Source organism: Hemibagrus wyckioides, linkage group LG06, assembly GCF_019097595.1.
Source record: "Hemibagrus wyckioides isolate EC202008001 linkage group LG06, SWU_Hwy_1.0, whole genome shotgun sequence".
NCBI classification, from domain to species: Eukaryota; Metazoa; Chordata; class Actinopteri; order Siluriformes; family Bagridae; genus Hemibagrus; species Hemibagrus wyckioides.
The window spans coordinates 43,780,023-43,794,121 of NC_080715.1; the positions used below are offsets into that span (position 1 = coordinate 43,780,023).

The window sequence follows — 14,099 nt, forward strand, 5'->3', positions numbered from 1 at the left end:
TGTGTTACCTGACGTTCTCATGTCGGTACATGTACATTGTGTTGAACTGTTGTGCCTCTGATTTCTGAGTAGCTTCGTTCTTCATTCCCTGCAGCATCTCATCAGCAATGTGCTTCGGCAAAATGGACAGCAGCAGCTCCTCCTACACACACATACACACACACACACACACACACATGGAACATCAACATTTCCCTCAGATAAGTTGAAGTTTGCTGACTTGCTGACTTTGTGTACTCTTTCTGATAGTGTTACATCGTCTCTTCACACACACACACACACACACACACACAGATAAACTCACACACACACACACACACACACAGATAAACTCACACACACACACACAGAGTAAAGTGGAAATAAAATAATAACACAAATGAGACGAGAGACTGAAGGAGAGTGAGACAGGTGAGGGAGAGTGAGACATGTGAGGGAGAGTGAGACAGGTGAGGGAGAGTAAGACATGTGAAGGAGAGTGAGACAGGTGAGGGAGAGTGAGACATGTGAAAAAGAGTGAGACAGGTGAGGGAGAGTGAGACATGTGAAGGAGAGTGAGACATGTGAAGGAGAGTGAGACAGGTGAGGGAGAGTGAGACATGTGAAGGAGAGTGAGACATGTGAAGGAGAGTGAGACGTGAAGGAGAGTGAGACAGGTGAGGGAGAGTGAGACATGTGAAGGAGAGTTAGATAGGTGAGGGAGAGTGAGACAGGTGAGGGAGAGTGAGACATGTGAAGGAGAGTGAGACAGGTGAGGGAGAGTGAGACGTGAAGGAGAGTGAGACGTGAAGGAGAGTGAGACATGTGAAGGAGAGTGAGACAGGTGAGGGAGAGTGAGACATGTGAAGGAGAGTTAGACAGGTGAGGGAGAGTGAGACATGTGAAGGAGAGTTAGACAGGTGAGGGAGAGTGAGACAAGTGAGGGAGAGTGAGACAAGTGAGGGAGAGTGAGACAGATGGACAGACAGAGATTTGGGATTGTATGCGTAAGGCATGCTTGTCTCTAGAGCGTCGTTGCCATGGCGATGTGACACGGCCCGTCTCGCTCTGATTGGTCGCAGAGTCTCCGGTGGCATTCTGGGGGTTTGACGCAGAGGAAAAAAAGTGCAAACTTAAGGGAGGATGAACAGAGATATAACACATCTCTCTCTCTCTCTCTCTCTCTCTCTCGCTTGCTCTCACACACACACACAAACGCTCCACAGGGACAGCGTCTGGTGTGTGTGTGTGTTATAATGGGATCATCAGGAAACAAATGAGGACACAGTTGGTGAACACATCACTGTAATGAGCTGTGTGTGTATGTGTGTGTATGTGTGTGTGTGTGACACACACTGGAAATACTTTACAAGCAGTAAACAAACACCACCTGTGTGTGTGTGTGTGTGTGAGCAAAATGTTTATTTATTCTATTTATGAATAAACAAAATGAATTAAACAAAGCAGTGTGTGTGTGTGTGTATATATGTGTGTGTGTGTGTGTGTGTGTGTGTGTGTGTTTGTGTATATGTCTGTGTGTGTATATATCTGTGTGTCTGTGTGTTTGTGTATATGTCTGTGTGTGTATATATGTGTGTGTGTGTGTTTGTGTATATGTCTGTGTGTGTATATATGTGTGTGTGTGTCTGTGTGTTTGTGTATATATCTGTGTGTATATATATGTATGTATATATGTGTGTGTGTGTCTGTGTGTTTGTGTATATATCTGTGTGTATATATATGTGTGTATATGTGTGTGTGTGTACCTGTTGCTGGCTCTGTTCCTCCAGTGTGAGTCGAACCTCCAGTGACTGTTTTGCTTCCAGAAACGCTGTGCGATATTTACGATCAGCCATGAAATATGACATCACGCCCACCACCACAGCACCCAGGTACAGCATCACGTTAGCCACCAGCTACACACACACACACACGTTAAAGCACACACAGAAGGTTTATAGCTGCTAAGTAAGAATCTTGAACTTGTTTCACAGATAATAAATAAAACTATAAATGTATAAAAAAGTGTGTGTGTGTTGTACATGCAGAGCCAGTATAGTGCTCTGTAGGTTAACCTGTGTGTGTGAGAGTGTGTGTGTGTGTGAGTGTGTATGTGTGTGTGTGTGTGAGTGTGTATGTGTGTGTGTGTGTGTGTGTTATACCTGTCGAGCCAGTACAGAGCTCTGTAGGTTGACCTGCCACCTGAGTGTGATGACGATGGCGAGCAGGGCCGTGTGCACGCTGCATGTGATGGCTGCCAGTATGAGGATGTGTGTGAGCGGCAGCGGCATGGTGAGGAAGAGCGAGAAGGTGAAGAAGGTCTGCCACCCGACCGCGTCGCTCGCCTCGTTAAACCCGGCGAAGTTGAACCCTATATAAAACAGCACGTGCAGAGAGATGAGGATCCACAGCAGAACCGGCACAGTGTGACGCATCACGGCCTCCGGCAGCACGCGGAACCTGCAGAACACATAGAGCACCACGTCTGCCCCGAGCCCCACCCCCGCCGCTGCCACCGTCGCCATCTTATCCCCCGAGTACATGACGGCACACATCACGATCACATAGCAGTTAAAAAGCGCAGCAAAGACCACAAGGACGAGCAGCGTCTCCTGCCGCTGGCGCCGGAAGTACGTCTGGTACACCTTCTCCAGGGACGCCGGCGAGAAGGACAGCCTCAGAAACTGTGGGACGCAGGAGAACCCGTCTGATCGAGCTCTCGCAGAAGCTCTGCGCTCCTCCGGGACACTCACGGAGCACTCGTGCGACATCGTGTTCCAAAACAAACGGTCCTTGCTTCCAAAGAAAAACCTCCAGATGCCCAGCGATGTCACAGATCCAGCTTCAGGGTTTGAAACATCGTCCTTCAATCGATGAGGCTGAATGGAGACCCTGCAGGAGCCGGAAACCAGGACGCTCTAGAGAACCTGCTCATCGTGTATCAGTCTGACCTTCTCCATCATTCTCTTCATAAAACTGTGGAAGAGTTCACATAACAGCGTCAGTAGATTGATTTATGAGCCTGTGTGTGGACATCATTTCAGGGCAGTAAAAATGTAGCATGAAATAAAGAAAAAGAAGAGTTTCACGCAATGCTAATGCTACGAGCTGCAGGTTTTCCACAATGTTGTTGAAACGCCAGAATTACACAGCAAGAAACACTATTAAACATTACACACCGCACCTTTAAATATTACACACCGCACCTTTAAATATTACACACCGCACCTTTAAATATTACACACCGCACCTTTAAATATTACGCATGGCACCTTTAAATATTACACACCACACCTTTAAATATTACACACCGCACCTTTAAATATTACACACCGCACCTTTAAATATTACGCACGGCACCTTTAAACATTACACACCGCACCTTTAAATATTACACACCGCACCTTTAAATATTACACACCGCACCTTTAAATATTACACACCGCACCTTTAAACATTACACACCGCACCTTTAAATATTACACACCGCACCTTTAAATATTACACACCGCACCTTTAAATATTACACACCGCACCTTTAAACATTACACACCGCACCTTTAAATATTACACACCGCACCTTTAAATATTACACACCGCACCTTTAAACATTACACACCGCACCTTTAAATATTACACACCGCACCTTTAAATATTATGCACGGCACCTTTAAATATTACACACCGCACCTTTAAATATTACACACCGCACCTTTAAATATTATGCACGGCACCTTTAAACATTACACACCGCACCTTTAAATATTACACACCGCACCTTTAAACATTACACACCGCACCTTTAAATATTACACACCGCACCTTTAAATATTACACACCGCACCTTTAAATATTATGCACGGCACCTTTAAATATTACACACCGCACCTTTAAATATTACACACCGCACCTTTAAATATTACACACCGCACCTTTAAAAGCAGATGTGGAGGATGTACTGTGAAGCACAATGAAGCTCTATGAAGCACAATGAAGCACTACAAAGCAGAACAGAGCAGAATGATGCACTATGAAGCACAATAAAGCAAAAAGAAGCACTATGAAGCACTATGAAGCACAATAAAGCTCAGTGAAACTCTATGAAGCATAATAAAGCGTAATGAAGCACAATAAAGCTCAATAAAGGAGCATAAAGCTCAGTGAAACTCTATGAAGCACTATGAAGCGCAATGAAGCATAATAAATAACAGAGAAGCACAATGATGCACAATAAAGCACAGCGAAGCACAATGATGCAGAGTGAAGCGCTATGAAGCACCATGAAGTTCTATGAAGCACAATAAAGCTATATGAAGCACAATGTAACACTCGGGAAAGAAACCTCGACACTAGAACACGACATTAGCAAACGTGGTAACAAGTGAGGGTATTATCTATATATTTATAAATGATGAATTACACATTATACATTATAATAGGTTATAAAATTAATACTCTATACCAAAACATAATCTCGCTCACTCTGTCTCACGCACACACACACACACTCACACACACGTACACACACTCACACACACACACACACTCACACACACGTACACACACGTACACACACTCACACACACACACACACACACACTCACACACACGTACACACACTCACACACACAGGTAAATCCTCACCTCTGCTCTGAAGTCTGAACTCCCGTTAAATCATCCTCTCTCAACATCTCACTATTTTGCGGAATAAGTTTTAAAAGTATATTTATATCTGAACTCTGGGAGCGTCCTCTGTTTGGTGTAAGGTAAATAAGTCTCTCTCTCTCTCTCTCTCCTTCATGTCATGTGAGACAGTGTTGCTAAACTAAACGGCAGGTTGCTAGTGTGTGTGTTCGCTCAGGAGAGTTAGGAACATCCCAGGGAACAGGCTTGATGACACACACACACACACACACACACTTGCTCCACAGTGTACAGAAGCCATCGTTTTCAACCCAATTAACCATTATTTTCTTCGTTAATGATTCATGAATGACTCATTCACTTTGAATCACACTGATTGAAGTGAATAAAGTGAATCAGTTCAGAAGAACCGACTCTTGAAGCTGAACGATTCATTAGAACTGACTTTTTACTCCCAGATAAAATTGTTAAGCATAATTCAGGATCGTTTCTGTTAACTCCTGGGTATCTCGATGTTTATGATTCTTATTAAACTATGAAGCTATAGCTAATGATCCTGAAAAGCTTGTAATGATGTGCTGATATTAATAAAATCTGTATACAGTTGCTTTCACTGCTCAGTGGATTTAGTTCATGTAGCATAATGCTGAAATTCTACACACTTCCATGCAGCACACCAAACGATCGCAAACAATAGCACTTAGCTTAGCAATTAACAAGCTACAATTAACACACACACACACACACACACACACACACAGAGCAGGTTTACTTCACTCTGCCTCCACATGGGGGCGCCACAGACTCTCTCTCTCTCTCTCTCTCTCTCTCTCTCTATCATATAATGTAGTGTGAACAATAACCACTCCGGGTGTTAGTCTGTGCTTTTAGTTCGTTTTTTTATTGAAAGATTTACACTTTATTAAACGCTGACCTCTCCTACGCACACAACTTTCACATTGTATAAATTGAAAAAAGACTCAAGTGAAATGTGTGACAAAAAATCATAAGTAAACACAGTAAACATTCAATACGTCATTGGAACTGATGGTATAAAATATTCATCAGATGGCTCGTTTAACATTTTATTCATCTGAAAGCAGAAGTCACCTTGAGGATAATCCAGTGTACTGTAAGAGCCATCATTATTCATGCCTGTGTCCCAAATAACTCACCTCTCCCTTCATCAGTGCACTACATGTCTAGGAATCAGTACAGAAGTGAACTACAGAATGAAATAAATGACTCTTGCACTCCATATCCAATAGAGGAAGCAATTTAGGATTGAGTCTTTCTATATACCCTATCTAGTGCACTACGTGCCACCTATACTGAACTCTACTCTATATATAAGTGCACTACTTATAGTGCGAAACAATACTTTCATTAATGAGTCATTATCATTAACTTTTATCATACTCGTTATCTTAACTGTTAAGATATCTAATAAGTGCATTTAGGATTCAGCCTGTAGTAAGTGGATGAATTGGATAAACAGCACCGCCCTGCTGGTCAGAGTGCATAACACAGAGGACACTCTCAACATGAAATGACAAATTACACAATCCCAAGGGACATCAGTGTGTAAGTGTGTGTGTGTGTGTGCATGTGTATGAGTGTGTATGGTATGGTCAGAGTGGGTAATGCGGTGTGTTGATGTGCTGGTGGAAAGGTGTGTGTGTGTGTGAGCTGTACAGCAGTTCAGTGGGCGTAGCATTCAGGCCTGGACACAGCGGCTCATGGTTGCTCAGCACCGTGGACAGATACTTCACTTCCTCTGTCAGTCTCTTCACTTCCTTCCTCAGAGCTGTGTTCTCCTTCTCCAAATTCTCACTCTCCTGCACACACACACACACACACACACACAAATCGTTATTGAAATGTTATCAAAAAACATTGAAAGTGGAGACTCCTTCTAAATGCTAAATAAATGTCTCCTCATTAAATATCATTGATTACTGAATACGTTTTTTTAAAATCTATATCTTTTATCCATCCGTCCATCCATCCATCTATCCATTTTCTATACCCACTTAATTCCTAATCATCGCCACGGAGATCTGCTGGAGCCTATCCCAGCACAAATTGGGTGAAAGGCAGGGGTACACCCTGGACAGGTCGCCAGTCCATATATCTTTTATATAAATCTGTTTTGTTATTATTATTATTATTATTATTATTGTCATTATACAAATTTCAAACTCCTGTGAATGATCTGTTGCTGGAGAAACATTAACAATGCAGGTGAACACTACTTAGTGGACTGCATGTTAGCATTAACATTTCAGGGGTTGAACATGAATCATGTCTGTAAAATACATGGAAATATTTATTCGAAATAATTAGGATTGAGTGCAGTAAGTTCACAGTTAAGAAGATAACTTTAGCATCAATGTAGGTCGTTAGCATGAAGCGATCATGGTCTAGTCGACGTCAGATGACATTTTACGGTAAGATGTTGGAGGTGAGTTGTTGTTTTCTTCTACACAGAGGTGTGAAAAAACACACAGGGCAGAAAAAAGCAGTAAAAAGGCTTCTGTGCTCCCACTAGCCTGCGGCGTAGCCTTCCAGTTAGCGTTAGCGTTAGCCTATTGGTGTTTGGGGTTTACCCTCTGTGAATGACGCAAGTCAATCATCACTCATCCATGCTTTACGAGAAATGACATTCGACTCGTCCCCACACTGACATGCTGAGGTGTACTACAGGAAACGTGTCATATGGAGGGAAATTACAGCTTCCTGTTTATCACTCACAGACTGAGGAGAGAAACCACAGCATGCACTCTCTAAAATTCACACACACTTGGCCTTCATTTACATCTGACATACACACATGCCACAGCAGGTATATATATATATATATATATATATATGATTATATATATGTTTTAAATGTTTAAAGAAGGAATTGCAGTAGTTTTACACATTAACATTAGGCCTGCTGAGGAAACGTTAACTAGCGAAAATCTCCTCGAGTCATTTGGTGTTATTTTTAAAATCAGCTCAGCAGATCGGAAGGCGTTTTTCCCAGCATTGACACTCTGACTAGCCCAACTTATCAGATGAGAAATGCTATGTCTTGACATCCGTTAGCAGAAACACACTTCTCACTAATCTGATTAGCCCAATGTGCACAGTGTTAGCCTCCCACTAGCCTCTCATTCAGAGGAAACCCAAATCTGATGCTCGCTGTGATATGTTACTGAGAAGTGACCGGAGGGGGTAGTGTGTACTTCTGAGCAATGAAGTGTCCCATCAGCACTAAATCCACATGGCCAGCATTTACATTTACTCATTTCTCAGACAGTCTGATCTAAAACAAAAACTTTCTGAGGTAACATGACCTTACTAGCTAGCACAAACCTCCACTTGTAAGTAACTAGCAGAAATATTTTGAGGTAACTTTAACAAAAATCTCCTGAATTTAAACTTACTGTCTTCTAAAGTGCAATTAAATAGTTAGCAAAAATCTCAGTATGTAACTTTAACTGTCTAGTAGAAATCTCCTGAGGTAAATCTAACCAGTAAACACCCTATTAAATGACTAGCAGGTATATCCTGAGGTAAACTGCACTACTAAACCCTTTTAAATAGCTAGCAGGTATATCCTGAGGTAAACTGCACTACCATACCCTTTTAAATAGCTAGCAGGTATATCCTGAGGTAAACTGCACTACTAAACCCTTTTAAATAGCTAGCAGGTATATCCTGAGGTAAATTGCACTACCATACCCTTTTAAATAGCTATCAGGTATATCCTGTGGTAAATGCACCAGTAAACACCCTTTTAAATAGCTAGCAGGTATATCCTGAGGTAAATGCACCAGTAAACACCCTTTTAAATAGCTAGCAGGTATATCCTGAGGTAAATTGCACTACTAAACCCTTTTAAATAGCTAGCAGGTATATCCTGAGGTAAATTGCACCAGTAAATACCCTTTTAAATAGCTAGCAGGTATATGCTGAGGTAAATTACACTAGTAAATACCCTTTTAAATAGCTAGCAGGTATATCCTGAGGTAAATTGCACTACCATACCCTTTTAAATAGCTATCAGGTATATCCTGAGGTAAATTACACTAGTAAATGCCCTTTTAAATAGCTAGCAGGTATATCCTGAGGTAAAGTGCACTACTAAACCCTTTTAAATAGCTAGCAGGTATATCCTGAGGTAAATTGCACTACTAAACCCTTTTAAATAGCTAGCAGGTATATCCTGAGGTAAATTGCACTACTAAACCCTTTTAAATAGCTAGCAGGTATATCCTGAGGTAAATTGCACTAATAACACCCTTTCAAATAGCTAGCAGGTATATCCTGAGGTAAATTGCACTACTAAACCCTTTTAAATAGCTAGCAGGTATATCCTGAGGTAAATTGAACTACCATACCCTTTTAAATAGCTATCAGGTATATCCTGAGGTAAATTACACTAGTAAATGCCCTTTTAAATAGCTAGCAGGTATATCCTGAGGTAAATTGAACTACCATACCCTTTTAAATAGCTATCAGGTATATCCTGAGGTAAATTACACTAGTAAATGCCCTTTTAAATAGCTAGCAGGTATATCCTGAGGTAAATTGCACTACTAAACCCTTTTAAATAGCTAGCAGGTATATCCTGAGGTAAATTGCACTAGTAACACCCTTTCAAATAGCTAGCAGGTATATCCTGAGGTAAAGTGCACTACTAAACCCTTTTAAATAGCTAGCAGGTATATCCTGAGGTAAATTGCACCAGTAAACACCCTTTTAAATAGCTAGCAGGTATATCCTGAGGTAAATTACACCAGTAAACACCCTTTTAAATAGCTAGCAGGTATATCCTGAGGTAAATTTAACTGGCTACCAGAATTGAGGTAAATTTATACAGATTATGTAGACTCTTCCATTATTTGTCAGCCTGAGTAACGGCAGCATGGTGTGTGAAAGGCAGTGGTCTGCTTCACACAGGAGAGAGTGAAAGGACGTGAGTAATAACACTCCTACACACACACACACACACTCAGACAGGGTGGATCAGGGTATAGTAAGGTACATAAAGTGGTATTGGCAAGCTGGAGCAGAACAGTGGGGCAGGGTGGGGCAGTTGGGCTTGGTTGAGGAGGGTGGGGCAGGAAGGAGAACAGCTAACTGTTACAACTGTATACACTGACTGTAGTGTAGCACCAACTCTGGAGACTCCTTCTGTAAATGTTAAGTAAATGTGTTCTTAAAGAGAAAGTCATTATTTATACTCGTTTTGTGTGGAACGCTCGCCATACATGACTGGGCTGTTACTATAAAACGACAAAACCGCAGAACGAGCGCATTAATATAAACCTGCTCTAGGAAATTAATCAACACCTTCCAACCAATCAGAATCCAGAATGGTGTAAAAACACATAAACACTGAGTCAGAATTGATAGCAGCGGTGTTTTTACCTCAGAGAGGGTGTGAGAGCAATAATAAAGACCGTGACTAACAGAACCGAGAAGGGTTTTTTTGTTTCTGAAGTGGAGAAAAATATTCAGAGAGTTGCTGAAGTGTCGAGTTCTGTAACGAGACACGATCTTGTGGTTTGTCACGCGATGTTTCCCGCCCACACCGTCTAATTAATGCCAGAAACGGAGGCAAAAACACGAGCGAGTGTGAAATTCGACAGAAGCCATGACGCATCGCCACATGCTCAGCACAGAGCCATGTAAATATACGAGCTGGACAGGAGCGTTAGCCTTGCTAACCCCGTTAGCTTCACATGCACGAGTGTCCATGCGATACACAACATGCCGGCTCTCATTATTCCTGTTCAGGTGCTGTTCCCAAACGTGTGTGTGTGTGAGTGTGAGTGTGTGTGTGTACAGGTTCTCACCAGGTGCAGATTGTCTGCTTTCTGTGTTTGTCTCATCCTGCTCTTCTGAGCCGCAATGCGATTCTTCTCCCTCCTCATCACTTTCCTCACATCTTCTGATGATCCCTGGAGTAAGGTCAAAGGTCCGCCATTTATTAGGACATTAGGTATTAATGTGGACATTTTGAACACACTTAGCAACTCAACATCAACCCTCAAATGGTCCTAAGAGAACCCTTCTGTAACTGTGAGAGACGTGCTGTGAGCAGCTAGCATGCTAGGGAAAATGAAGGAGCGACTGCAGGAGGTTGCTGCTAGCTCGCTATATTTACCAGTTCACAAAAATGACCACAGCAGCTAAATATACAACGGTTAGGTACAGCTAACTGGTTAAATTTACCACAGAAGTGTGTGTGTGTGTGTAACTGATGTGCAACTCAGACTTTATATTATTTCTATTCATATACAGATGCAGGATGGTGCTACACAATGCTAATGCTAGTGAGGAAATTCTCAATAATGTTGTCTGGTGATCAGCATTATTGTTAGCATTACTGGCACAGGTAGCAGAAAACAGTTTCTGTTTGCAGAAGGATGAATGAGTTGGTTGCGATAGTAGGCCAAAGTGTGTGTGTGTGTATGTGTGCAGGATGTGTAACGATGAATGAAGGCTAGAAAGACACAGTTAGCGTAGCTGAGCAATATTGGCATTGCAAGCAACCGGACATAGATATGGCAGGATGTGCGTTCGTGTGTGTGTGTGTGTGTGTATGAGAGAGTGAGAGAGAGTGCTAGCATAATGATGAATGAATGCTAGGTAATATGGTTAGCAACATTAGCATTTTTAGCGGTTTGTGTTTGTGTGTTGTCCATAACGGCACTTTCACTATCACTAAACATCATCCTGCTGTCTGTCTCTCCATCTGTCTGTCTCTCTCTCTCCACCTTTCTCTCTGTTTCTTCACTTTTCTATCTCACTCTATCGTTCTGTCTGTCTCTCTGTCTGTCTCTCTCTCTCCACCTTTATATCTGTCTCACCATGTTTCTGTCTATCACTCTTTTACTCTCCACCTTTCAGTCTATCTCTGCACCCTTCTCTCCCTCTCTCCCTCTCTCTCTCTCCCACTCTCCCTCTCTCTCTCTCTCCCACTCTCCCTCTCTTTCTCTCTCTCTCTCTCTCTCTCTCTCTCTCCCACTCTCCCTCTCTCTCCCACTCTCCCTCTCTCTCTCTCTCTCTCTCTCTCTCTCCCACTCTCCCTCTCTCTCTCTCTTTGCACAAAACAACAAGCTGTTAATTCCAAAGAACACAAGTTAGAAGATCAAAGTTCACATCCTCTGTGTGTGTGTGTGTGTGTGAGATAGACAGATAGAGGAGTGTGTATGTGTGTGAGATAGAGCGAGATAGAGAAGTGTGTGTGTGTGTGTGTGTGTGGAAGAGGTTCAGCAGCAAGGTGCCGTCCCTTCTGAGTAATGGAATGAATGAATAGACTCACGTGGAGCGATAGAGTGATAACAGTTGAAAAGTTTGGAAGATGCAAGAGAGAGAAAATAAAAAAAGTTCAAAATAATTCATCCACACGTGCATGCACATAGAAAGAGAGAGAGAAAGAGAGAGAGAGAGAGAGAGAGAGAGAGAGAGGATGGAGAGATGATGAAGAGTCGTACCTGTTTGTGTCCCGGTGATGGTGATTTGGTGTAGCCTGTATCATTACTGTCTGAACCCTGAGCCATACCACTCTTCTCTCTCTCTCTCTGTCTTCTTTCTCTCCGCTCTATCTGTTGCTCTGTCGCTCTTTCTTCCTTTCTTCTTTGCTTGCTCTTTCTCCTCCAGCGAGTGTGTGTGTGTGTGTGTGTGCAGAGAAGTGTGTTGAGTCGAGCACAGTTCAATGCTTAATGCGTAGCAACAGTTCCTCCTCCTCTCTCTCTCTCTCTCTCTCTCTCTGTCTATCTTTCTCGACTTAGTGGTGTGTGTGATGTGGGCTAACTTAGAAAATCTCTCACTCTCGACTGGAAGTCATGTGACGCCTGGAAACTTTGCATTATAAAAAGACAACAAAACCCCAGAAATAATCTGAGCGTAGAAAATAGAAAAAAATGAAAACAAAAGATTTTCTTTCATTTCGCAAATATTCTAATTTTCACTTTTTTTTCTTTTTTTTTTTTGAAGATTGCAGCAGTGAATTGAATTTCCAGTCATCACCTTCTGGATTTTTTTTCTCCTCTGAATTACAGAAATAAAACCTCACACATGATTTTATTCAAAGCTGAAAATCTCTTTTTTAATTGACAGTAAATATAAAATAAAAAATAAATATTAAAAAATTAAAAATATATAGATTTATTTTTTCATACTTTATATTTATTTTTTATTTTATATTTCATATATATATATATATATATATATATATATATATATATATATATATATATATATATATATAGATTGAAAGTGTCTGATCTTTGTGACAGTGACAGTCTTTACACTAATCCTTTACCTCCACATTTCCCTCAAAAGAAAACTTAATTTAATGCTAACTTCCTTTTCTTTTTCATCTCTTATTACACACAGAAAGAGTTTGTATTTTATCACGTTCTGAGAGAATTATTTTTCCAGTTTTCAAGCTAGCATAAAATTTCAATCAAGATTTAGCATGCTGCTTGTGACTAAAAACGATGATGCTAACAGCTAGTTTTTATGTGTTAGCGTTTTACCTACAGTGTTTGTTGGATTTTTCTTCTTAGTTGTGTTATAACACGCACACAGTAAAACTTTGTGTCCTGACTAGCCTGCATGAACTGACGAACGTTAGCATGTGTAGCTAATGAGTTTTTTTTGTTTTTGTCACGTTATCTCTCGCTCAAGCGGATCTGGACACGTTCCTCTGAAATGTGAGGGAAAAGCAAACCTGATAAAGGTAAAGTGGTGTTGAGATCATCCTCACGTTACCCAAACATGCTGCGTGTGCATGAGTGAGTGTCATGTAGTGTTGTGTGTGTGTGTAGTGTAGCATATGTGAGTGAGTGTAATGTAGTGTTGTGTATGTGTGAGTGTGTAGTGTTGTGTGTGTGTGTGTGTATATGAGTGCATGTGTAGTGTAGTGTGTGTGTATTATAGTGTAGTGTGTGTATGAGTGTATTGTATGTGTGTGTATTAGTGTGTAGTGTAGTGTGTGTGTATTGTATGTGTGTGTGTGTATTGTATGTGTGTGTATGCATGTGTAGTGTGTGTGTGTGTGTGTGTGTAGTGTAGTGTATACCTGAAAAGATGAAAAGAAAAACAAGAACATGTGCAAGTTGTATATCAGGCATAATATGTGTAAAAATAGAAATGTCTGTATGTGTACAGTGTGTGTGTGTGTGTTATGTACACTGTACAACAGTAAGGGGAACAAACACAGTGTTTCTACTGATAATCTTCTACAGAAAGAGAAACTAGGATATGATATGAATTTACCATTCTACACACTTCTAATTTTATAATTCTACAGAAATAATACAGGATGTAGAAGGTGTAGAAGGTCTAAAGGGTGTAGACGGTGTACAGGGTGTAGAAGCTGTAGAAAGTGTAGAATATGTAGAGGGTGTGTAAGGTGTAGAGGGCGTAGAAGGTATAGAATGTGTAGAAGGTGTAGAAGGTGTCAAGGG

General features: G+C 41.3%; 2 protein-coding genes across 4 annotated transcripts in view; both read right to left on the reverse strand.

Annotated features, from left to right (window-relative positions):
• Nucleotides 1-4,825, reverse strand: part of LOC131353983 (adenylate cyclase type 3-like) — a 34,648-nt gene extending 29,823 nt beyond the window's left edge. For 2 of the 3 annotated variants that reach the window (XR_009204682.1, XM_058391161.1), the window contains exons 1-5: nt 4,624-4,825; nt 2,142-2,955; nt 1,746-1,895; nt 967-1,077; nt 9-142 (exon numbers count right to left, since the gene is read on the reverse strand). Coding sequence is in view for 2 of the 3 variants with exons in the window: in XM_058391161.1 (XP_058247144.1) it covers nt 9-142; nt 967-1,077; nt 1,746-1,895; nt 2,142-2,750 (1,004 nt within the window). In the remaining variant the exon portion in view is untranslated. The remainder of the gene's footprint in view (nt 1-8; nt 143-966; nt 1,078-1,745; nt 1,896-2,141; nt 2,956-4,623) is intronic. The other variant, XM_058391162.1, reaches the window with a different exon arrangement.
• Nucleotides 4,826-5,510: 685 nt separating this feature from the next.
• batf (basic leucine zipper transcription factor, ATF-like) lies at nt 5,511-12,514 on the reverse strand. The gene is made up of 3 exons (XM_058391333.1): nt 12,120-12,514; nt 10,476-10,580; nt 5,511-6,461 (listed from the first exon to the last, which is right to left on the reverse strand). Exons 1-3 carry the CDS (start codon nt 12,183-12,185, stop codon nt 6,255-6,257), a joined length of 378 nt encoding a protein of 125 aa, XP_058247316.1. The 5' UTR covers nt 12,186-12,514; the 3' UTR covers nt 5,511-6,254.
• Between the last annotated feature and the right edge of the window lie 1,585 nt (nt 12,515-14,099).